The sequence below is a fragment of the Manis javanica genome, chromosome 3, assembly GCF_040802235.1.
Source record: "Manis javanica isolate MJ-LG chromosome 3, MJ_LKY, whole genome shotgun sequence".
Taxonomy (NCBI): domain Eukaryota; kingdom Metazoa; phylum Chordata; class Mammalia; order Pholidota; family Manidae; genus Manis; species Manis javanica.
In genome coordinates, this window is record NC_133158.1 from 173,479,948 (window position 1) to 173,504,847 (window position 24,900).

General features: G+C 55.4%; 1 protein-coding gene across 5 annotated transcripts; it reads left to right on the forward strand.

Annotated features, from left to right (window-relative positions):
• Positions 1-4,119: 4,119 nt before the first annotated feature.
• AMOTL2 (angiomotin like 2) lies at positions 4,120-23,039 on the forward strand. Of its 5 annotated transcripts, none has more exons than XM_017676929.3 (10): positions 4,120-4,525; positions 7,842-8,637; positions 11,358-11,661; positions 12,737-12,881; positions 13,236-13,328; positions 17,294-17,589; positions 18,359-18,660; positions 19,449-19,663; positions 20,227-20,406; positions 21,188-23,039. In XM_017676929.3, exons 2-10 carry the CDS (start codon positions 7,904-7,906, stop codon positions 21,244-21,246), a joined length of 2,328 nt encoding a protein of 775 aa, XP_017532418.1. In that variant the 5' UTR covers positions 4,120-4,525; positions 7,842-7,903; the 3' UTR covers positions 21,247-23,039. The 5 variants fall into 5 exon arrangements, with proteins under 5 accessions (XP_017532418.1, XP_017532419.1, XP_017532416.1 ...); XM_017676930.3 differs by lacking the exon at positions 4,120-4,525 and adding an exon at positions 5,154-5,390 and having other exon boundaries at positions 20,230-20,406; XM_017676927.3 differs by lacking the exon at positions 4,120-4,525 and adding an exon at positions 5,155-5,390.
• Positions 23,040-24,900: the final 1,861 nt, after the last annotated feature.

Here is a 24,900-nt window from a genome sequence, read left to right on the forward strand (position 1 = left end):
CTCTGGGCCAGCCTTCTCCTGGACTCCCAGGTTTGGGGAAGACAATGTGGTGTTTAAAGGGAGTGTCAGGGGCCCCTTGGAACTGTGGCCCAACCTCTGGACCTCTAAAACCCCAAGCCTCGAGTCCTCCTTGCCAAGGTCCTGGTGGTACCCTGAAGTACTGAAGCAGCAGAGTATTCTCAGCACAGAAGCTCTCCACCCAACCCCAACCCTGGGCTTCTCCTTGGTGAGGGATGAGGGCCCAGCCCACAGCAGGGGAAGCAAGCCCTGGAGTTGCAGAACTAGTTGAACAACACTGAGCTGGCCAGCCTCCTGCCCCAAGTGCCCACACCAGTCCTGAGAAGGTCTGGAAGGAGCCACTTCAGTGAGAAAAACCAGGCAGGAGGAGGCTTAGCTAAACAGGGAGGAGTAAGCAGCACCTTCACCCTGCCTTGGCCCCAGACCCACCTCGGGGGCAGGAGATGAAAGGGGAAAGCCGAACCCCTCAACAAAAGGAGCCAGGACAGGAGAGAGCAGGAGAGTGACATCATCGAAGCTCTGGACAGTGGGATGCCCAGATGAGGTTTCCGCTTCCTCCCCACTGCTGAGGGACCAGCGAGAGGAAGAAGCAAGGTCAGCAGAGCCTCAGACAGTCCGAGACACCTTTAAGACAGGGGCGAGGGGGAGGCTGGTGGGAATGCCTTCTTCAGGAAGCCTCCTCTGACAGCCTCCTCACCTACCAGCCCCCACAGTTCCGTGCACCATTCCTGAACCCTGGGGGCACTGACCCTCTCTGTCCCTTCCTGTGGGGGACTCAGGCCCCCGTGGTGTTGGGAGAGTCAGAGCTGACTCCCATCCCTGGCTGGGCCCTGTGCTCCTCCCCTCACCACAAAATTTGCAGTTACCAGATCTGCTGGCGGGGACCCTGGACAAGAAAACTTTGTAAGTTCAAAGAACTATTTACTATGCAGGGACATTGTTAATTTTTAATAAAGCCCTCCCCCAAACATGTGTGTGTGTGTGATTTACTTGCAAGACAAATACTGCATTTCAAATAGGGATCAGCTCAGAGACAAATGAGAAAATAAGTCATCTGTGCCAAGCTAACAGATATTTGACCATCCAAGGACCACGTCACAAAGAGAAGCTATGGCCAATACGCCACCTTCCCAAGTAGATACACTAGGTAGGAACTTGGAATGAAAAGGAAGAGAGAAGAGGTTCCCAGATGGCCTTACCCTGTGGACAGCATTCTTCTTGGAAATACTTGGTGGAGGTGTGAGAGTGGGTATGAGACCATGTGAAGGTCCAGGAGAGGCTGAAATGGGAGGAAGGCTCAGAAACACGACTGGGGCCATTAGTTCATTCTTGGAGGGGTCTGAGTGACACCTGTCCCACCTTGAGAGATTCACCTGGGGAGCCCTGGGAGGAACTGACCTCAGCAGCTGGAGATGAGGCTCACTAGGGGGCACTCTTTCATCACCCTGGTCCTGCCCCAGCAGCCGTGAACACCTGCCCTGGGCTGTTTTTCTACAAGGAACCCTGCAAACCCAGGGGTCTCCTTGAATTCCCTGCAGCCTCTTGCCAAGAGCAGAGGGTCTACCCAAGCAACAATGGCACAGTCACCAAATTAGTACCCATTTGGTATACGGCAGCTTTACAGAAAAGGCAGGTGTCTGGGTTACACTGATATTTCATCTTCCCTTCTTTACTGTTTGAATGTGCCAATTCTTAAATACCCATCTCGATCCCCATCCCCAGCCTGATGTCTGCCCAGATCAGAATAAACTGAAGGGTGAACTCCTGTAATGTATCTTTTTTTTTTTCACCAATATCCACTAGACACATCTTCCTTGCAGGAGTGGGGACCATGGAGGTTCTGGGCATTTACAGACCCCAGAACAGAGGGAGGAAATGGGAGCAGTGTTCGTAGCTTCCTCCCCAGTGTGGAACCTCACTGTCTCCGGGAATCATCCCAGCCCTGGGCCTACAGGAACATAAGAAGCCAAGGGACACAGAGGAAGCCCAGGAGTAGTTTGCAAAGCCCTGACTTTTTTAGGACAGCACCCTCTTACCTCAACCACTGCAGAGCCTAATTTAAAAAATGTTCCTACTCTGGAGGAATTAACAACCTAAAGACACAGACCCTTTGAGGCAACCTGTGTCTGGTGAAGATTCTGGGCCTGATGCCTGGAGTGAGAGGGAAGGGAGAGGCGGTGGAAGGAGAGGTTTTGGGGAAAAAGCCTAGAGAGTGCTGGACACAGAGAAGTGGGTGGAGAGGGACCATGGGAGCTTGCAGAAGAACGAAGAGAGGAAGGCCTCTAGCTTGGCTCTTGGAATTGGAACAATGGAACTTCCATTCCAAAGTAAGGTTCTGCCTGTAAATTTGCTACCTACTCAATTCTGGTGAGCTTCCGATTCCCAGACACTTGCCAAAAGAAGTGTCCAAGGGAGGCTGGAAGGGAGAATTCCACAACCAGCAGAGTCTTCCTTTGATTCTGGAACCCCTCCTCCACCAATCAACCATTTGGGAAATAGGGAGACCATTGCCTTCCCAGCTCCATGGGAGGGAGCTGCTGGGGTGTGGCTCAGAACTCATCTGCATGTTCCTGTTAAGTACAGTGGGACACAACTGCAGGGCCAGGCTGGGGCCATATCACAGGCACAGCTCCAGGCTTGAGCCCAGGCCCAGGCTAAGGAGGGACAAGGGTATAGGTGCCCAGATCCCTTGCTTAGTCTGTACACACCTAGGCTTCCCCCACACCCTTGACCAAAGGCATTAAGTCTGGCTTACTCTGAGAACTGGGTCACTTCTGGATCTTTCCTGGGCAAGATTCCAAACCCAGCTAGCCATACTGTCATCTGGGAAGAATCATTAGGTAATGCAGGGGGAGGCAGGTAAGAGAGAAAGGGACGCGGTGGACAGAGAGGGGCAAAGCTGGGAAGTAGAAAGCACTGGCTCCCTAGATAGGTCTCTCCTCCCCTGCTGTAAGGGGAGAAGATATTTGTGCCAGCAGGGAGCCAACCAAGTGCCCACCTGTGCACACCTGCCTCCAGCACATCTGAGCTGTGGTGACCCCCTTCCCCAACCACTCTGCACAGCCAGGTGTGGTTGACTGCTTAGGCAGGCTCTGCTGAGGACCCAGGCCCTGACCTGCCTTGCCTAGGAGGCCCTGCTCTACATCCTTCTTGCAGAAAGGAGGAAAAATGAAGAAAAAGAAAATAAGTGTGTGTAAATTTTCTGTCCAGGTTTTGAGACACCTCTCCCACTTCCACTGCTCTGGGACACAGAGGTACAAAACGTACCTCCTTGGTGCTAGCTGTCTTGAGCTAGCCCCTTTCTGTAACCATCTCAAAAATGTTTGTCAAGCATTTTGTGAGGTGTCCCCCAAATACCCCTGATAAACAGGACTGTACAATGTGGCCTCTCCCCTGATTTTGCAACCCCAGAGTGCACATGCTCATGCCCACTCTCACACCTCCACCAAGTATTTCCAAGAAGAATGCTGTCCACAGGGTAAGGCCATCTGGGAACCTCTTCTCTCTTCCTTTTCATTCCAAGTTCCTACCTAGTGTATCTACTTGGGAAGGTGGCGTATTGGCCATAGCTTCTCTTTGTGACGTGGTCCTTGGATGGTCAAATATCTGTTAGCTTGGCACAGATGACTTATTTTCTCATTTGTCTCTGAGCTGATCCCTATTTGAAATGCAGTATTTGTCTTGCAAGTAAATCACACACACACACATGTTTGGGGGAGGGCTTTATTAAAAATTAACAATGTCCCTGCATAGTAAATAGTTCTTTGAACTTACAAAGTTTTCTTGTCCAGGGTCCCCGCCAGCAGATCTGGTAACTGCAAATTTTGTGGTGAGGGGAGGAGCACAGGGCCCAGCCAGGGATGGGAGTCAGCTCTGACTCTCCCAACACCACGGGGGCCTGAGTCCCCCACAGGAAGGGACAGGGAGGGTCAGTGCCCCCAGGGTTCAGGAATGGAGCACGGAACTGGGGGGGCCAGTAGGTGAGGAGGCTGTCAGAGGAGGCTTCCTGAAGAAGGCGTTCCCACTAGCACCGATGGACCAGCCCAGTGGGAAGGTGGAGGAGGAGGGCCCCAGGGGCAGAGAAGAGAATTCCGTCCAGAGGAGGAACAGCAGCAGCGGCATAAATGGACGTTAGGGAGAGCCCCTGACTGGCCCCCGTGTCGGGAGAAATAAAGAGACCAAAGCAGAGAGAGCAGATAAAGAGAGAAGGGCTCCCAGTTCCTGGTGTCCCTCTAGAAAGAGAAGCTGAGCAGCCCAGCGATTATCTGACTTCATCACTTACTCTGTATGTGACGGTGGGCCGGCGATTAACTTCTCGGAGCCTTGGTTTCCTCATTTATAAAACAGGGATAACAGAACTCCCTGGGAGGATGGCTGCGAGGACTTCACGGGATGGCTAGGCCAAAAACGGGTCATCGTAAATGCTCTGAGCAAAGGGATACGGATTACCACCTTCTCCAGGAAGAGCTGAACAGAGCGCCTGGCAGAGGCTGATTCACTTGGTTAGGTGGGTCGGACTAACCAGAACATTTTTCAACCCAAATTTACACTTCCTCTAGAGACTGTTCCTAGACAAGCGGGCAAAGGAGTTTGTAAACAATAAAAGCTTAATTCAAAGATTGCTGTCGCGGTGAAACCAGTGGGGCTTAGAGAAAAGGCTCAGGAAGAAGCAGTCAGCCTTTCGCGGCAGTGGGGGTGGGGAGCACCGTCCAAGCCAGGCAGACAGAAACACTGCAGCCCTTCCTAGCCCAGTATACACACGCACGCACACACACTCACGCACACCCCACCCTCCCCACCCAGCACTCTCCTGCAGCAACACTGGGAATCCTCCGGGACACGCGACGGGCATCTCGGCATCGACCTGCCCTCGGGGAGGTAGGGGTGAGAGGGCGCAGGAAGGATGGGGACAGAAATGGGCCAAGCTAGATTACTTCGTCCCCAGTGCGCCGAAGGCTAAGCGTTGTGGGGGAAGGCGGGAAGGGGAGGCAGCGCGTCCTGAAGGGCCCTGGGCGTCCCGGGAGCCGAGCTCAGGGGCCGCCCGGCGCCCGGCCAGCAGCACCGCCTCCCGGGAGGAAGGCGGGGGCCGGGAGGAGGGAGCGGGAGGAGGCGGAGGGCGGAGGAGGGCGGCGCGGCTGAGAGGTTATTTGTGGTTCGCTTTGATCCGGAGGGGGGACCTGAAACTCTCACATTCCTTGCATAGCAGCCGCCTCCGGCGCGGGCCGACCCTGGGGCTGCGCGCTGGGGCCCGAACGGCCAGAGCGTCGGCGCCACCGCCGAGTGCGCACCTCTGCCGCGGAGCCGAGCCGAGCCTAGCCGGGCCGGGCCGGGTGGTCTGGTCTGACTGCGCCGAGCACCCGCGGGCCGCAGCGGTAAGGAAGGCCGGCCAGCCCTTCGGGGAGCGCGCAGGGCCGGCAGAAACGCGCCCGAGCTGAAGCCGGAGCCCCGGCACAGCCTAGCCTTTTCTGGAAGCGCGGCCCGGGCAGACGAACGTCTGCGGGGCGCAGCGCGCCCTTTCGTGGTAGCGGCAAAGGAGGGCAAGGGCAGCTCCGGCGGCCGGGCGCCGCGCCTGGAGGGGCGGGGGCAGGGACGCTCTTGAAGGTGCACAGGTACCCTGGGGCTGGGGGAGGGGGCGTCCTCTGGGAGAGCGGGATCCATGATTTGTGTCACGGGTCCAGGAGAGGGGCTCGGAACAGGCCAGCAGGCGCCACCGAAAGTTCAAGTTGCAGGGCCCTGGGGGTTGCTCCGGGTAGGTGGGGATTACAGGTGTCTTTGCCCCCAACTAGCCTAAGAATTCCTCTTTGTCTTCCTTGGAAAATCCTCTCCGGAGCCACGGACTGGCTCTCACTTAGAAAGAATGCAGCCTGCCGTCCAGCCCGGTGACGTCAGCGCTGGAGCATTTGGAAAACAAAGAGGCCTCGGGAGGGGAGGGTGAGAGGCGGACCCGCGACGCTTAAAGACCTCTTGGCCCACCGGCTACTCTAGCCCGCTCGCTCTGGGCCCGCTGCGGGCCAGGGGTGCTAGTGTTCGGCCGGGAGTCCGGGTAGGACGGGATCCCGGGCCGGGGTGCGATCTGAATAGAGATCTTCGCTTTGGTTCCTTAGGCGAGCGTGAGCCCCAATCAAGGCAGGAGATGCGTGCCTGCTAAGAAAGGGGGTTTCAGGAAGTCCAGTGCGCTAGTGCTGCAGAGGTGCACGGTCGGGGGCGGCGGCGCAGGTTTTGGTGAGCGCTCAGCTGAAGGATGTGCATCTGAAGGGCTTGACGGAGACTACTTGGAGAGGCCCCTCGTGGGATTCCCTGCTCCCAGGCACACTGTTGGGGGAAGGGTCTGGAATGGGTCCGGAGAGCTTGCATTCCCTGGTCGTCAGCGGGAGTCAGCCCAGACAGTGATTAACTATTGATTCCTGTTTGTTTTGCTTTTGGTAACTCTGGAATCTTACAGCGCCACGCCTTGTGTGTGTAGGGGAAGGGGGAGGCACGACTGGGTGCCAGGAAAGATGGGTACAGCGGTGTCCTCCATACCCTCAGTTCTGGGCTGCAAGGAGCAAGAATCGGATTGGGAATGGCTGCTCTGCCAGCTTGTAGCAGGGCATTGGGACTAGTTATGTGGCAGAGGAAAGGCCACATTCTTTCACTCGACCCCACCCCTCAGGACCTGTAGAAGTGTGGGTTTTGTTTGGTTTTCTCTGAATCCCAGTTTGGAGGTTTGTGTTGGAGGAGGCTGTGGAAAGGAAGCCGGGTGAGGTGGGCAGCCTTCCAAGCCATGAGCCACCGGGAGCCCAAGCTCAGAAGGGAACACCTTCCTTAGGAGATGTTATCTCCCTGCACTTTAGGCTCACAGTCCCCAGCCTCCATTCCCAGATCCCTGCAACCAGCAACCTCTCCTAGCTCCCTTTCTCTTCCAGGGGGTGTTACTGTTGTCAAAATTGTGAGTGCCCATCCCCTATGTGGCTAGAGGACCATGGGGGGCTTTTTCAAGTAGCAAGTGTGTGTCTGTATTGGGGGTGGGGAAGTGGTAGTCATAAAACCAAAGATTTCTTCTCACTGAATCACCCATGTAACTGGCAGCACACAGACTATGTGACTGACCTACAAACCTTGATGGGTGGCACCTTTTTGCCTCTTCTCGCAAAACCATTGTCCTATTGCAGCCTGCCTTCTTTCATCCCTTTTTCAGCATTCCAGGTGCACTTTCTCCCTCCTTCCTGTTCACCTTGTAGAGTGACTGCCAAGGTTATCCATTGGCTGAGGGAGGGCTCAGTGGGGACAGGGGTTGTGAATTAACTGTGCCAGCCTGGGACTAAAGCATGGTTCATTTATTTTAGAGAGTGCTGGGGCTGTTTGCCTAGGGCTCCTACCAGGCTGGACTGTTTCTTTACCACCTGCAAATAAACTGGGGCCCTGTCTACCCCTGGACTATACAGGTCAGTAGTTAGATCTGAGCTAAGTCTGCCTTGGAGTCTCAGGCTTTTTGATGGGGAGCTGACTGCAAGAGGCTTCCTGGTTGATTACCTTCTAGGTTACTGGTGTCTTTAAGCTTTGTAAGTTACCATGAATGTCATTGTAATGGTAATCCTTTGCCAAGGATTTATGTGCATTGCCTCTTTTCATTCTCGACCCCGTGAGGCAAGCATTATTTCCATCTTTCTGATGGAGAAACGAGCTCACGTGCCTTAATCAGTAGGTGGCAGCATTGGCAGTTGAACCCGGGCTTGAGTGGCCCTCCATAACCTTGTTCCTTACCATTATTTTACCAGACTTTAATGGAAAGTACCCCTCTTTCCCATGTGCCCCCACTGATGATTCTTCTTTCTCTCCTTCAGGTGCCTTGGGGGCCAGGTGCCTCGGGCCATTGTCTAGGCGGGTGTGTGTAAGCCAAGGAAGCATGAGGACGCCAGAAGACTCTTCGGGGACAGTTCTGCACCGCCTCATCCAGGAGCAGCTGCGCTATGGCAACCTGACTGAGACGCGCACACTGCTGGCCATTCAGCAGCAGGCCTTGCGGGGTGGGGCTGGAGCTGGGGGCACAGGGAGCCCCCAGGCCTCCCTGGAGATCTTGGCACCTGAAGACAGTCAGGTGCTACAGCAGGCCACAAGGCAGGAGCCCCAGGGCCAGGAGCACCAGAGCAGTGACACCCATCTGGCAGAGAACACCCTCTACCGGCTGTACCCCCAGCCCAGCAAGGGCGAGGAGCTGCCCACTTATGAGGAGGCTAAAGCTCACTCACAGTACTACGCGGCCCAGCAGGCCGGGCCCCGGCCACATGTTGGGGTCCGGGATCCTCGTGGGGCCCCAGGAGGCAATCGGAGGCAGGATGAGGCCCTGCGGGAGCTGAGGCACGGGCATGTGCGCTCCCTAAGTGAACGGCTCCTGCAGCTGTCCCTGGAGAGGAATGGTGCCCGGGTCCCCAGCCACATGAGCTCCTCCCACAGCTTCCCACAGCTGGCCCGAAACCAGCAGGGCCCCCCAGCCAGAGGCCCCCCTGCTGAGGGCCCAGAGCCCCGGGGACCTCCACCTCAATATCCACATGTGATGCTAGCTCATGAGACCACCACTGCCGCAACCAACCCCCGGTACCGTGCCCGTGGCAGCCCGCATTTCCAGCATGCTGAAGTCAGGTAACTGCCCACCTTAGTCCTTCAGGTTCTTGACTTTCTTCCAGGGTAGTGCCCCCATGGTAGAGAACTTCCAGACAAAACCTTGTGTCAGGGCTGGCAAGCCCCAAGGGAAGCTAGTGACACCTCCTTCTTCCCAAGATAGGGGTCCTAATACCTGGAGCAAAAAGACTTAGCCAAGGTCACATGAGAATTTAGTGGCATCTCTTGTTTTAATTTGGAGATTGATACCACTGTCTGATTAGCTGTATCAGTCAAATGACTAGGGTTCCCAGAGGATATGAGTTACAGCAGGGGGCTAAAGGTTAGGTTTCAGAAAAGACTTGCTATAAAGACAGAGTGCCAGACTGTTTCCATGTTAAGAGGGAAGAATGTGGGACCTCCTTCTGTGGGATTTTTAAGAACAGTAGACAGGTTGCTTTCTGGGATTACTGGAAGGCATCCCTAACTGGAGGCAGGAAGGACCAGGTGGCACTGCCCTGGCTCTACTGTTCATTCTCTTCTGTGTTTTTCCGAGTGCTCCATGTGGCTGGAGCCTGAAGTGGGAGAGGATTCTGGACTCAGGCAAGCCTTTTTCTGTGGAGGCTCAGGAGAGGCTGCTGGCCTGGGCGCTTTGGGGTTTGATTCTGGGTGTAAAGGGAAGGCTTCAGAGTGTGTGTTGGCTGCGTGAAGAGAAAGGATCTTAAGGTGCAAGAATGGAAGCAGGGAAACCAAGGGGAGGCAGAAAGCCCAGATAGTTTGCAGAAATACAGGTTCCTAGAAATGAGGCTTTGCCCCTGGCTTGTCACTTGGCCCAGCTCCTCCTCCTGAGAAGCTGACACACACCCTTCATTTCATACATGCTGCATCTCCTCCCATGGGGGTCCAGAAAACCCCATCAGAGGGGCCTGAAGACTTCCAGCTCCCTTCCTCTGGAGGCTCAAGGTCAAAATCTGTTTCTCTTCATTGCCTGCAAAGTCTTCATTTAGTCACCCAGTTTCCCACTGCTTGGCCTTGCCTGGGAAAGACGCCTTCCCTTGCTCTGGAGAAATGAGTGATGTGGGTTTTCTCCCAACTCCACCTCCCAGGCCCCCACCTTATCTCCCTCCTCAGAGCACGGTCAGGGAGAGTTTCGGAAGCTGAGTCGTGGTTTTTCTTCTTTTGGACCAGCCTTATTGAACTCTGTCAGGAAAAGATAGTATCGGGAAAGGAAGTAGGATGTTTGCAGGAGAACAAAAAAGAGAGTGGGGGGAGGGGAAGCACCAGGGGAGCAAGTGTGAAGGGAAAGGAGACTGTTCTTTCTTGGAGCTAAGTCATCCCCAAAGAATGCCAGTTGTCTGCCTGGAGCGAGGAAGACAGAGCAAGGTCTGTGAAGCAGCCCCGAGAATGCCACGCTTAGCAGTGCAGGGGGAGCTGGGCCCTCCAGGGGCGCCCCTGCCCAGCTCTCACTAGAAGCTCTGCCTTAGACAGTAAGACAAATACAGCTGCCAGCTTCTCTGCTTGGCTAATCAGATGAGGACTGGTCACCGGAAACTGCGGAGAGGGACTTCCCTTCTGGCTGGGGGTCCTGAGAAGAGCAGAACAGTGTAGGCTACAGGGAGAGGGCTGGGGGTTAGGGTGAGGGTGGGTGTGGGTGTGGGTGTGGGGGCTGAGGTAATGGACCCAGAAGTAGAATTAAATTTTCATGGAGCTCTTGGGACTTGGGAAGTTCCTGGTGAAACTGAGGCAGTCTGTTCTTCCATACTTGGAGTCGCGAGACCCCAGAAAGGCTTTGTAACCCCTCTGTGCCCCTTGCTCTTGGCTCTCTTCTGCCACACGGGGCCCTGGGGGTGATGGCACACCACTGCAGGAGCCCGTAGAACATTGTGCCTAAACTCAGGCTGTTGCAGTAGTTCAGAGTCGGTCCCTCTGCCCAAGAAAAGCCAGTGTTTGGGTCACATTTAGCCTTCAAACAAAGAGTAAGCTGTGGTCACCAGTAGGAGGGTGGAGGGTGGGCTGCCATTATGGGAGTTCCTGCTGTAGGCCCAGCACTGCCAGACCTCGTGGAGCCCTGGTGAGCCCCGCAAGACTGGAGACAGTCAGTCTCACAATTGAGCAGAGGCATGATGGCACCTTAGGGATTTGGGTGCCTGTTTTATCAGACTCTGCAGGTCAGACTCTTACCCTGACATCTGTCTCATGGCTGTAACCTTAGCCACAGTCTTCTAAAAATGTTTCTGTGAGGGGTAACGGGACCTGATATAGAAGGGAGAAGACGTAAGTGTGCTGCCCTGGCAGGTGCTAGCATGAGGCCCAAAACTGGAGGCTCTTAATAGACACGGGTGGCTGCTGGGACCCAGCCACCAAGTGGCCCAGGGGCCTGGAAGGCTGTGGGCTCAGTCATGATTAACATGGCCTCCAGACGCAAAAGAACCTTCTATTCTTTAGAAGGGTCGAATGTGCACTTTATGTCTTATTTAAGCACCCAGTGCTTAGGGATCCAAGCCTACTCAGGGTGATGACCCAGGCCGTGGCCACAGTGGGGCTGAGCATGAAACAAGCATCCTGATGTTAGTCCTCTCTAGCCCTGCTCCCTGGCCCTTGAGGGTCCTGGGCAAACACCATGTGGAAGAGGCTTTCCTCACCAGTTGCTACCTAATGCTGTGGGGAGGATAAGCCCAGGAGGGCCGGGCTGACTCCAGGCTGCTCTGGAATGGGGGCCATGGCATCTGTGCCATCTCTGAGCACCACCTTCTGTTCCCCAGGATTCTGCAGGCCCAGGTGCCCCCTGTGTTCCTCCAGCAGCAGCAGTACCAGTATATGCAGCAGCCCCAGGAGCCCCCGCTGGCTCCACACCCAGCCGCTCTCAGTCACGGCCCCCTAGGCTCTCTCAGTCCTCCTGGGATGGAGGGGCCAGCTAGCACCCAGGCCTCCTCAGCCACCTCAGGCAGTGCCCAGCTGGCCCAGCTGGAGACTGTGCTGAGGGAGAATGCCAGGCTTCAGAGGGACAATGAGAGGCTGCAGCGGGAGCTGGAAAGCTCGGCGGAGAAGGCTGGCCGCATTGAGAAGGTAGGCCCTGCGGGGGGCCTCAGAGGGACAAGGGGAGGGAGGGACCCCAAGAGGCCAACTGGGGAGCAGGCAGAGGAGTGTGGCAGCTTGTCTCGTGGGGTTTCTGGCCCATCCCTGTGCCCTCAGCCCCCTCATCCCTCATGCACCCTCCCTTGCTGACTCCAGACAGCTGAGGAGTAGCCACAAGGCGGGAGGAGCTGGCTTAGAGCATGAGCAGTTGCTGGCAAGTGGTGAGTAGAAAGAGCTCATTCACCAGCTCCTTGCACACTTGCACCCTTCCCTGCTCACAGCCCCTCCTGCGGACACCTCCCACAGAGGGCTCTTTGTGTCCCCCACACAACAGCAAGTCTGTTCTAGACCATCCCTGGCCAAAGAGAAAGCCCCTCCCCTTGGAAAAAACTAGCAACTTATTGGAATCACGGGCCAGCTAGGAGCACGTGGGGAATCTGCCAGCAGCCAAGTGGGAGGGGCAGCCACCCCAGGCAGCCCCCTGCAGCGCATGGCATTGGCCAGGGGGAGACACTCCTCAGGCTGGGGCCGGTGCCCCGATCTTCCGTCAGGGTTTACCAGCTATGTGTTCAGCTTTAGCAGGTGGTCTTAGGCTTCCTATGACTGTCCAGTCACAGCCCCCAATAGGTCAGTGATGGGTCAAAGCTCCAGAACATGGCTGGAGTCTTTCTGTGCCCACTCCTGGCCCACTGTGCTAAAATTTCTCAGTAGAAGCCAGACAAAAGTAAAATGCTTCTTTCTGGCCATTGGGCCCAGAAAAGCCATGTTTAGTCACCCTGGAGGCAGTCACTTCCAGAGTACCTGGCCCTGGGTTCACTTAGCATTCGGACCTCAGCACTATGGGCAGGACCTGTGCTCGCTGGTTCCAGCGGCAGCCTGGTCCACCTCCAGAAGCTCCCGGCTCCTGATCCTCCTGCTGTGGCCCCCGGGATATTCTCACCCTCTCGTCTCTCACCTGTTCTGGTGGAGAGAGGCAGACCAGCCTGGGCCCATGGAGGGAGCCTTGATGCCACACCCTCCATGGAAGCTCTCGCCTTCCTTCAGCTCTGCTCTCTGCCTCTTGCAGTTGGAAAGTGAAATCCAGCGGCTCTCTGAAGCCCATGAGAGCCTGACGAGAGCCTCTTCCAAGCGGGAGGCCTTGGAAAAGACCATGCGGAACAAGATGGACAGTGAAATGAGAAGGCTGCAGGACTTCAACCGGGATCTCAGAGGTGAGAACAGGTCTCCCAGGTGGAGGGGCAGGGAGGACCTGTGAAAGGCTTGATTCCTGTGTTAAACATCTCTGTCTCTGCAAAACTAAGTGTAAACTGACTGAAAGAGAACCAGGCTAAGGCTGAGGCCACCTCAACAGAGAGACGCTTGTCTGTGTTCTAGACCCTGGATCCCCTCACAGAGCTCTGACCCTGTGTAGCTCAAGGTGCTCCCTCCTCATCAGGCCCTGAGCTGACACGGGGGCTTCCCTGTGAACCCATCCCCTAGAGATAGGACCCCAGGGGACACCTGGGCAGACAGCTTCATCGGATACACACACATCTGTTAAAACATCTTTCTTTCATTTGAAACAGAGAGATTGGAGTCTGCAAACCGCCGCCTGGCAAGCAAGACACAAGAGGCCCAGGCAGGCAGTCAGGATATGGTGGCCAAGCTGCTTGCTCAGAGTGAGTAGGAGGCCCCCTCAGAAGCCTGGCTGGATGTGTGGGTGGTGGGGCCACAGCAGCCCCTGTGGGCAGGGAGGATGGGCCCTCCTCTGCAAAGCAATGCTTCGAGCACAGGTTTACAGAATGCATACTAGGTGCCGGCAATGGGAAAGAGTGGCTTCCGAAGGAGGGTAACATCTGGTTCTGTATTTATCGGGGAGGTCAGTGGCCACAGGAGGGACAGCTGGGGAGCAGTAGTTTGCTGAGCTGAGTGCCGACCATCAGTGTAGTGTTCTGCAGAATCAGAGATGCAGTGGGCAGTAGGGGAGGCCAGATAGCCTGGAGACAGGTGGAGTGAAAGAGGAGGGACAGTCTGAGTTTAAGGCAGCAGAGGTTTTGGGTGCTCTGTGAGAATGTGAGAAACTGGGGAGCATGCTGGAACTGGGCCATAACAAGACAGCCAAGTAGAGATACCTGCAGGTAGCCAAAAATGGGTTCCTGGAGCTTAACCAAAAGGGACAATCTGAAGGAGTTTGAGAGGCAGCCTTAAAGAGGGTGGTCCAGGGCATCTTGAAGAGTGGATGCGTTCATGATTGGCTAGGCCATTCGGGCATTCATCTGTTCATTAGCAGGACCCGGCTAAGCACCTAGCAGGTGTTGAGCAGAGGGTGGGAGCAGGCCCAGGAAGGTACCATGGCAGGGAGGACAAGAGAGAGGGGTGAGCTTGAGGAAGGAGCTGGGTCTCCTAACGACAAATTTAAGAGAACAAGGGTATCTTTGGCCCTGGCGACTAGTGACTCCCAGTGGCCTGAGGGAAAGGTTCTGTGGAGATGGCAGGGTTGGAGAGCCAGCCATGCACCAGATAGGGGTGCATGGAGTGAGGGAGACAAAGGAAACCCTGGGCTTGGCAGCAGGAAGAAGCCCCCAAAATCAGAAGAGACACAAGCAGTTACTTATTAGGGTCTTACTGTATGCTCCTACTGTGTACTGTGGTGATGTTCTTGGATGGCTGGTGTCTGGGTGAGGGTGGCTTGGAGGAAGGAGGAAGCCATCAAAAAGCCTGCTGTGAGAGGCCTAAATAGTAGAGGGTGTCCAGAAGAGAAACAGCAGCTTGAGGACTGAGCCCTGGCTGGCAGCACTTCCTTCCTCCACAAGAGCAGCTCAGAGCCTGGACAGAGCTGCTCAGGGCAGTGACTGGCGGGGAGAACAGCACAGAAGGGGTTGAGGTGGGGGGCGGGTTGGGCAGGAGGTAGGCTATGCAGGCTATGCCGTACTGGTTGAGGAGAGGGAGGTGGCAATGACTTGGGGTTTCTGGGAGGGAGGTGATGGTGGGGAGGGAGAAAATGGAGGAGGTTGCCCTTGAGGTTGCCCTTGGGAGTCTGGGTAGGATGGGTAGCTGGAAGGAGCCAGAATGGGGGTGTCCTGTAGGAGAGGGCAGGCTTTTGGGGCCTGGCTTTGCCAAAGAAAGGAAGTTATGGGGCGGGTTTCTGGGAGCCAGCAGAAGAGGGGCGAAGGGGTTGGCCGGCCTGGAGGCGTTTCCACTCCCTGGGGAGAGAGCGCCAGGCTGTTCTTGGCTCCTCGCTGGAGCCATTTATCTCGCAGCCGCGGGTGACCTGGATGCCTGGCATTCCAGAGCCGCCAGGCTGTTCCACTCGCAGCCCACCCCCCACCGCTCCCTCCCGTGTGAGCAGCCTGGGGGCGAGGGGAGGAGAAAGACTGGGACAAAGGGAGACTGGGACCCGCAGTGGGGGGCCTTGCTTTGAAATGCACATCTCCCTTCTCCCTCCAGCGCTTGCCTTGCTTTCCTGCCCACCGAGGGTCCCTTCCTGGCTCCCGGCACCCCCCATCCCCACCCAGGAGCGCCCCTCCCCCAGTGGACTGGTCCATGGCTCCATCCTGGTGCCTGGGGTTGGCCGATGCACCAGGCCTCAGGCTTCCCAGCCCCTGTTCTGGACTTAAAGGTTGTGCAAGGCGGCAGGAAGCTGCTGGAAGCAGAGGGTGGGTCCCCAATTCTTTCCTCAAACGAGGAAAGCTAAGCAGCTCTTCCCTGCTCCTTAATAGCCATGGGGAAACAGAATTCTCAGGGAAAGTGCCCACGTCTCCTTTTCCAGGGTTAGTCAACACCAGCTGGGAAGTGTGATTATTATCCCACTGCCATCTGCTTTCCTTCTAGGCAAGCCGTATAGACTCTGCCTGACCTCTCTGCTCAGGCCCTGCCCTCCCTGTGGAGCTGGCCTAGTGTCCAGAGGCCTAGTTCTCCTGGCTCTGTTCTCCTTGGACAGTTTCTTTTCACCTGACCCCCAGGTTCTGGGGCTATAGGACTAGGACAGTCATGTTCAGCCTCCGGTGGGATGCAGGTTCCTTAACACCCTGTCAGATATAGGGCTCTGAACCAACACAGGAGGGGCCACGTCTCCAGGTCCAGAGTCCCAGGCTGCCCTCCCTGCCTGCCCCCTCTACTCGTCTCACTAGATGGTAAGCCAGCCCAGGAAGCACGGCTCAATTTCAGTATTATTGGGCTTCCCCATCTTTTCCCTTCACACCAAGGAATGAGACCAGCGTGGGCCCAGCCGTCAAAAATCCAGAGTGAGCCAGAGCTGACCTGGGTCACTTGTGTCCCTGCTTCTGCCCCAGGACCCTGAATAAATGAATTCTCCCTTCTGCCTGCCCAGTCCCCAAGCCTTCAGTCTTCTGTCCAAATAGGACAACCCGCACTGTCCTATTTGATAGATTCTTTGCCACATGTGGCCCAAAGATTAAAATTAATTAAAATTAAAGAAAATGCAATATTAGCTTTCTCCCTTACACTAGTGCTCAATAGCCCCGTGTGCCTAGTGGCTGCTGCCCTGGTTGGCACGGTACAGAGCAACCCCCTGACAGCAGGACACCCTGTGGTGCTGCGATAGTACTCGTGGAGAGATGGGGGGAGAGATGGTGCATTTGCGTTCCGCAGGCAGCCCTGAGCCCCTGCCCCTTTGCCCTCCGGCAAAGCCGACACCCTGGGACTTCCAGGGGTGGGGGGGTGAATGGGAGGTGGATAAGCCTAGAGCATCGCTGGAGGACTTGCTGGTCTGGCCCAGGCTTTACTTGGCGTGGCTATGTGGAGAGAGTCTAGCAGAGTTCTCCTGAGCAGTCAACAAGATTTTTTAAAAGTCAGAATAGCTGGAACTGCAGGCAAAGTCTTTGAACTGTAGTCATTTTCATTGTGTTACAAAGTTTGCATTTCTTTGAAAAAACAGGTTGCCCACATCTCAGTGTTATCCACAGACCATGGAAGGAAATGTAGTACTAAACTGGGGGCCCTGGGTCTACAGAATGAGCGCTTTAGGAGGGCCCCACAACATAGCCAGAGGCATCCTGGTCCTTTGGAGCCAGGCTGACTTGGGTTCCCATTTTGACAGCACCATTCACCTCCTGTATTTCCACCCCTGTAAGCTGGGGGTCACAGATCCTACCTGGAGTAGCTGTATTGGAGGCTGCACTGGAGTAAGCTGTGTAAGTGCCTAGCTCATGGTGCAGCAAATGGTGGTTTCTTCCCTGTACTGGCACTCTCCCACTTGAGTGATGACCACGTCATGGTCCACCTAAGACTTCTATCTGTAAACGGGCATCGCAGTTTCTATCTGACCAGTGTCTGCTGTCACCATGGGGCTTAAGGGAAATTGTGAATGTATTTTGGAAATGGTGACAAGTGGATAGTGTTTGGGCCTGTCCTGTGGCAAGTCATGTTCCAGCAGAGAGAGAGTATAGCCCAGTTATGACTGTAAGAGCCCCAATCTGGCACTGCCATTTACTTGTGACTTAACCTAAGCCTCAGTTTCCTTGTCCATGTAATGGGTTAATAAGGGCATCTAACTCCTAAGGTTGTTGAGAGGGTAATTGCAATCATGCTTATCCAATGGATAGCATAGGGCCAGCACATGAGGGGTGCTTGGGGGAGCCAGCTAGGGTGGGTGCAGTCACTGACCCAGCCTCTCTCCCTGCAGGCTACGAGCATCAGCAGGAGCAGGAGAAGCTGGAGCGTGAGATGGTACTGCTGCGCGGCGCCATTGAGGATCAGCGGCGGCGTGCCGAGCTGCTGGAGCAGGCTCTGAGCAATGCACAGGGCCGGGCGGCCCGAGCCGAGGAGGAGCTGCGCAAGAAGCAGGCCTACGTAGAGAAGGTGGAGCGGCTGCAGCAGGCACTTGGGCAGCTGCAGGCTGCATGTGAGAAGCGTGAGCAGCTGGAGCTACGTCTGCGGACGCGCCTGGAACAGGAACTCAAGGCTCTGCGTGCGCAGCAGGTGAACTGGGAAGACCTGTGGAGGTGGCAGAGCTAGGGTGGTATATGAGAGGGCCTGTTCTGCAGCCCCTGGGAGCTCCTGTGCTGATCCAGGCCAAGGCCCTCTAGGAAGGCAGGAGTGAGCTCTCGCCCAGCCTTACCGCAAGGTCCCTCCCAACCACCAGACTTAGCAGAGACTTTACCACTTGGTCATGTGCCGACCTTAGGGATGCAAGACTTGGGCTTCTGGCCTCAGCAGCAGGGAGGGTTGGTGTGCCGCCCTTAGTCTCTAGAGAAAGTAGCCAAGAAAACCTGATGTAAAAGACTAGCCAGCTCATGTCTCCCCAAGATCAAGAGGGAAGATAGCCACCCAGATCCTGAGTCCTCATCCTCACTTTGAATTTGTAAATAACTGGTGTTTACAAAGCTGATGGAGGTCTGTCTCCCTCCCAACCTTACCCTTCCCGAGGCAAGGGGAGCAAACCTTTGGTATCACCTAGTTCTGTCCTAGTTAGCACCACTGTCACTGTGTAATTATTAAGAGCACAGCACCCCTTTCCCAGTTCGGAGGAGAATTTATATGGTCACACCTATGCAACAGCAGAACTGATCTTCCCCCACCCTTAACTGTGCTGCCTCCTCTGCTCTGGGTGGAAGAAGCGGGGTGGGAGTGCGTTCTGTGAATGGCTGAACAAGCACACGTATAAGTGAGAGTCCTTGTGGATGGGCAAGGACTGGTGGCCCCCACTGCCCGGCCTCCTCCCTTGCCCACAGTGCTCCTTTCTCTGTAGAGACAGGCAGGCACCCCCAGTGGTGGCAGCGCTGGGCACCCAGAGCTCAGCGCCTTGCGGCTCTCAGAGCAACTGCGGGAGAAGGAGGAGCAGATCCTGGCGCTGGAGGCCGATATGACCAAGTGGGAGCAGAAGTATTTGGAGGAACGTGCCATGAGGCAGTTTGCCATGGATGCAGCTGCCACGGCCGCCGCCCAGCGCGACACCACTCTCATCCGACACTCCCCACAGCCCTCACCCAGCAGCAGCTTCAACGAGGGCCTGCTCTCCGGTGGCCACAGGCATCAGGAGATGGAAAGCAGGTTGGTCACTGCAAGCCAGAGCAGGGCATCTGAGGTGGGGGTGGAGGGTGGCAGTGTCCAGTTCCTGCCATGTCCTTAGTCCCCAGTAAAGGGACTAAAATAAAAATAAAAATTCCCTCTCTCCAGGAGGCTCAGCAGGCCCTCCTGCTTCGGAGCTGACCCCTGTGTGAGGTTCCCTCAGGCTCTTTCCCAGAGATAACAACTGCGTCCTTGGCCCGGGAGACCCTGGCTGGGGAGGTGTCAGATTCCATTCAAGGCTTTGGGCCTCTACCTGCTCCCGACTCTCGTGTAAATCAGAGAGCAGGACTTTCTAACTGAGTCCGCACCATGTACCACCCAGAGAGCATGTGGAGTGGGTCCCCTGGTTTGAGGTGGCTAGTATTTTCTCCCCCAAAATAATCACAGAGGCCCGCAGGATTTCCACTTGAACTGTGTCTGACTTGTCTGACTCAGAAGCTCAAGCACATGGACGGAGCCTGTGTGAATGTCAGCAGGTGTGAGGGTTGCCTGGCAGAGTGGGCCATTGCTGTCCTCAGATGATCCAGAGCCCACCCCTGGTGACCTGCCTTTGCTGGTGTAAGAAGGGCACAGCACCTCAAGCAATGGCAGTTCTCAGTGCATCAGAAATCCCTGAGCTGTGATGACATTTCTGACGACCCCCTCCTGGTCCCTGCTGCAAGGGCAAGAAGGCTCCAGGGAGGGCCTCCCCTCCAGCTTTTATGAGGCAGCAAGGGTGGAGGCCACTGGGTCTGGGGTCTGATGGTGGAGCATGGCTTCTCGCCCCTCAGATTAAAGGTGCTCCACGCGCAGATATTGGAGAAGGATGCAGTGATCAAGGTTCTGCAGCAGCGCTCCAGGAAAGACCCCGGCAAGGCCACGCCAGGCTCCCTGAGGCCTGCCAAGTCTGTGCCATCCGTGTTCGTGGCTGCGGCAGCAGGGACCCAGGGCTGGCAAGGGCTCTCTAGCGAGCGGCAAGTGGATGCCACTGCCCGGCTGGCTACAGGTGAGAGGAGGCTGGTGGGTACAGGGGGTAGGTTGCTCTTAGGCCTTTCCTCCCAGAGCTGAGGCTTAGAGGGGCTGGGACTTCATGACCCCTGCCCCGGGGAGCTGGCTTGTGCTCCAGCTCCAGTGCCCTGCAGCCCACAGCTGCCCTGCCAGTGTGAGGAGGCATGCTCGTAGCCCCCATCTCTGTAAATTCCGTCACCCTCTGTCCTTGCCGCTTTAACATTTAAGTAAAAATAGAGCTTCCTCTGCAGATGTAATTTCTGGGCAAGCCCTCCCACTGTACCTTCTAAGCAGATGCCATAGAAATCAGAGGGTCTCTGCTGATTTTAAGATTTAATCTACAAAGAAGAATTCTACCACTTCAAACATTTAGAAACCAATCCATCCTGATAGTTGTTCTCATTTGGAAACAGGAGCGTTTAGTCTTAATCAAAGTTCTTGCAAATCAAGAGTCACCTGCACCACCACACACCCCCAACAGACAGAGTTAACTTGGGTGTTTGTCATGGGGGCTACACCTTGTGGACGAGGCAGTTAACTACTGACCTCCTGCCTTTTCAGCAGACAGGGCCCCCACAGAGGAGCCGGTGGTGGAAGCTCCCCTCCCTGCCCACACCAAACACGGGAGCCGAGATGGGAGCACCCAGACCGACGGGCCCCCAGACAACGCCACTGCCTCCCTGGGGCTGGAGCCCAACAGCCTTCTGGGGTGCAGCAGTGGCCAGAAAACAGCCTTGCCGGGTAAGTGCCCATTCCCCTGATGGTAATGTGCCCAGCGGGGCTGAGGGTGTGTCTGGGGGTGACCTTCAGCACCAAGCTCTTCCTTCCCAGAGTGCTTCTGCTCATGCCTATGCTCCGCGGGGGGCCCCTCCTGGGGCCTCACAGGATTTGTGGCCCACCTCAGTATGAAAGTGAGGGCTGGTGGGATGCATGAATAAGGGAATTGAAAGCCCTTAGAGCCCTTTTTACAAGCAGATCCAGAGTTCAAGAAGAAAGCCACCCCGTGGGAGGCACTTTGTCCTCTGTATCGTCTTCCTTACATATTTAATTGCCTATCTAAATATCTAAGATAATGGGCTTGGCAAGTTATCCGGATGGCACTCTCAAGTTAGAAGACTGTTTAAGAAGAGTCAGGGAAGGAGAAATTTGAGAAGATGCCGTTTAATTTTTGCTCCCCTTTCAACATTAGCCTTGCATATCTGCCTGTGCCTCACTGGCTCAGAAAACCACAGGCATGAAAAGAATGTGCAGCCTCTCTCCCTCGGGGCTCCCCACCCTCCCAGCCCCTTGGCCAGGTCAGAGTTAGAAGCAAATGTCCTCCACAATGGAGGGTGGCTTTCGGGGCGCAGAGCCGAGAGGGAGACAGCACTGTGCTTGCAAGGCCACGTTATGGCAGCCGGGGGACCTGGGCAGCCGAGGGGAGAAAGTTAGTGAAGAAAGAGCTGTCTTAAAGATGTGCCCGGATGTAGAGAGCAGTCTGCCAACCCGGACTGGCATGTGCTGTGCTCCTGGCTCTCTCCAGATTCTGTCGCTACGTCCAGAGTCCAGGACTTGTCAGACATGGTGGAGATACTGATCTGAAGGAGGAGGTGCCCTGGGGACTCCGAATCACGCCCTGCTCTCCTCTGCCCTGCGCCCCTCTCGGCCATTCCAGCAGCGCTCTCCAACTGTGGCTTCCCCGGTGTCCCCAGCTGGGCACTCATGACCATGTGGCCCCAGCAGCTGAGGACAGCTGCTGCTGGGGAGAGAGCGGTGGGGAGAGCACCCGTACCCAGGGAACCCTGTTTCTCGGCCTCACGTTCCCCGGTGCCCATGCAGACTGGGGAGTCCCCCTCTGCCAGCTGCCCACAGCTTATTGTTGGGCCAGCAACGGAAAACTCAGAAGGGAACTGAGCCCTCTCTGGGCCCCCAGGTGCCATTAAGGCCGGGAAGGAGGGGATATATTGGTTTGGGGGCTGATTTGCAAGGTGGGCTGCAGTGAACACCCAGGGGGCTGGTTCAGTAATCAAGTGAGCCACGTTGTTTCCCCCTGGCTATGTGTGCCCCCTGCCAACCTCATCCCCCTCCAGCTCCTCACTGCCTCCTTGGGATCACTTAGACTTGCATCTTCCGGGGACTATTGAAGGCATTAGTGCTGCAGAAGCCTTACCGCCTCACTTGGAGTGGCTAGGGGCCCTGTAAGTGGACTGGGATGCATTGTGCAGCTTGTGTATAATGCCCTTCCTGGTGGAACAGAAGATCAGAGCGGCTGCTTCAGATTTGTCCCCACATTCTATGCTCCCATCCTGCAGTCATGGTTCCTGTAACTTCTGACCAGCCTCCCAGTGCTCTGTCCTTCTCAAGTTCATGGCCTAAGGATTCTGATACAGGTTGATCCACGGCACATTGGCTATCTCCCTCTGTCCTGAGCCCTGTCTTAAATGCCCATGGGACTCTCTTCCCCATCACCAGCCTCCTGAAATGGCTCCACAGCTCCTGTCCCTGGGACATCCTGTTAGTTTGTTTATGAACCCTGAGCCAGATGAAATGAGCCAGCGCGCGCAGACACCTGTCACGGTGGGCTCCGCAGCGCCGCTTCTTCTGAAGGAAACTGGAGAGGTTGCCTTGTTCTCGTCAGTCTTTATTCCCACCTGGAGACACTGGGAGAGGTATGTGGCCAGCGAGCTACAAGATGTGACTCATAGTCCTCTGAAGAATGGAGCCCACATCCCAGAACGGCACCCACGAGGCTGGCCCCTCAAGCTACCCGTGCCCAGCACCCTGAAAGGGCCAGTGCTCTGGAATTAGAACGAAACATCCCCATGGCAGCCTGCCAGCCACAGTGACTGACTTCTGGTCTTTACGAGTCCCCCAACTCAGCCCCAGGAGCGATCGGTGGCTGTTAGCAGTTTGTCTTGACTGTTTTCAGTTCTCCTTGAATCTTTGTTTTTGCCTTTACTGTTTTTAGGTTCTGTGTGTGTTATTTTATTTCCATGGTTCCTCAAGTTTCCTTTTTAAACATTTGCATTTGCTGGACAATTGCATATTTTTTTAAACCGCCCCTCCCACCACCCTTCTTGAAAGCTGAAAAATACATTTGGTTCATGTGCATTGTTTACAAAGAAAAAAAAAGAGAGGGAAAAAAAGGCAAAAAAAAACATGAAAGAAAAAAAACAACTTAATATATTTTGGATTAATATTTGGTTATTTCTTTTAAAGTATTTTTTGTGCTGTGAACATTTTCTGCCAAAGACCATGATGTGTGTCTGTATGTTTAAGTTATCATAAATATTTAAAATGTAAACATGGCTGTTTTGTTATGCCACCCTGTACCAGGACTGCTGCTGCATTCCGCTGGGTATAACAGTATTTTAATAAAAAATAAATAATGAAAAGTGGTGTCTTTGTACAGGGGAGAGACTAAGCTGAGAGGGAGCAGGGGTGAGGATTTTGGGGGGCCATCCATGTCATAGTCCCTGAGCACTCTCAGCTCGGAATTGTGCCCCCCACCCCTACCCCATGCCTCTGCCTGCCTTGGTTCTCGAACGTTGGCCAGAGCACGTCCATAACCAGCCAGCTCTGGGTCACTGTCAGCTTTTAGATGTGAGCAGGACAGGGTGCCATTTTCTGCTGTGGGGTACCAGTGGGCAGGGCAGATCCATCCTTACAAGACTAGGATGTTACACAGTATAAACTCTTCAAGGATCCAGGACAAGTCCTGAGAATTCTGAGGCTGAATTAAGGAGAGAGTTGGAATGAGCACATGGTTCGCTTTCCACTTTTACAGAGAATATTTCCCCCAGGCTGGGAAGGTCTGGCAGGTGGTCAGCTTCCCCAGTTGACTTTGAACTAACTGGGTTATGTTGCTTTGGCCACATGCTGCAGTTGCTCCACAACCGGTGGGTGTCTAGAGGTGGCTTCATCCTTCCCCTGCTCCTAGCTCCCCATCTCTCTCCTGCCCAGCACAGGGAGCCCTCTCTGGGACCACCCAAGTGATGGGGCACCATGCTTGCCCTCTGCCTGGACAGGGACCATGCTTTGGGGCACTGCCATCCCCATTTGCTGTGGCCTTACCACTCTCGCCCCAGGCACAGGAAAGCATATCAGTCCAGTCCATAAAAGGAAACCATTCTCGATCTCAGGTCATCTCATATCAGAAAGAAAGTACCTGCCTCCATGGGTGCTCAGCACGCCGAGGTGCCCAACCGGATGTGGGCTGGCAGGCAGAGGCTGATCACAAGGCAGCGGGCAGCCAGTCAGACTGAGAGCACGTGATGGGAGGGGTTGCCCCCACTGCTGTGGGTGAAGTACCTTCAGGGCAGGCATAGGGACTCGGCAGCCATGTTGATGGGTAACTAAGTGGGATCTGAGAAAACACCCTTCTGAGCTGGCCTCCTGCCCACAAGAAACAAGTCAAGCTGGTGGACGAATTTTTTGGCAGCTTGGCAGGTGGTGATGGGCCCCAGCAGATGGGGAGCTCTCTATGCAGGATGTACCACCCAGCACCACACAGAGGCGGCAAACCCAACGGGGCCACCCCAGCCCTCTCCAGCCTGAGCCCACCAGACCTGGGCAGCGTTGATGCCCAGCTCCCTCCTACCAGTTCTGCATTGGGATTTGCTGGGTGGCGAGGTTGCTCTCTTAGGACGCTGCCCTGGTCCTTGGAGGCAGCCTGAGCTCCTGCTCTCACCACTCTTCCCTCCACCACACCAGCCCACGGCTGCATTTGCCAATATGTGATGTCCAAATAAAATGGCAGTGCCTGCAGCAGACCTTCCCAAAGAATGGCTTGACAAAGAGGTTCCTGTTCACCTCTCTCTGCCCCGCAAAAGAGTCCTGGGAGAGCAGCTCAGACGGGTGCAGTGAGCCCTGGCGAGAGAACCATCCCATTCCCAGCACCTTTGACCAGGGCTTTCAAAGCCTCTGTGCCTTTCGCAGGAGCTAATCTGTCCAGAGTTATTTTGATATTTTTTTGGCACAGATGAGGGGAAAAGCCCAGCCCAGTGTGCCCAGCCCATGTACCTGCATGTGTATTTGCGTATGTGTCTGCACTGTACATCTGAGCATGTGTCAGAAAAAAGATGAGGGGTGCGTGGCCACCAGAGGCTCAGAGGAGCCGTTTCTTCTCATAAAAGGGGTTGTAGGCTTCACAATGCCCTTTGAAGTTCACCTAAGGAAACTGGAACTGGGAGACTGCAGGCTGTGGTGCAGTTGGGCAGGCCCAGGGGAGGGGAGTGTTTGGCCATGTGTCCTGGC

Excerpts from the sequence above, each read along its gene's own strand:
- AMOTL2 (XM_017676929.3), top strand. The coding sequence starts at position 7,904 with ATGAGGACGCCAGAAGACTCTTCGGGGACAGTTCTGCACCGCCTCATC. Across the intron at positions 8,638-11,357 it reads TTCCAGCATGCTGAAGTCAG|GATTCTGCAGGCCCAGGTGC; the intron begins GTAACTGCCCAC and ends TCTGTTCCCCAG. Across the intron at positions 11,662-12,736 it reads AGGCTGGCCGCATTGAGAAG|TTGGAAAGTGAAATCCAGCG; the intron begins GTAGGCCCTGCG and ends TGCCTCTTGCAG.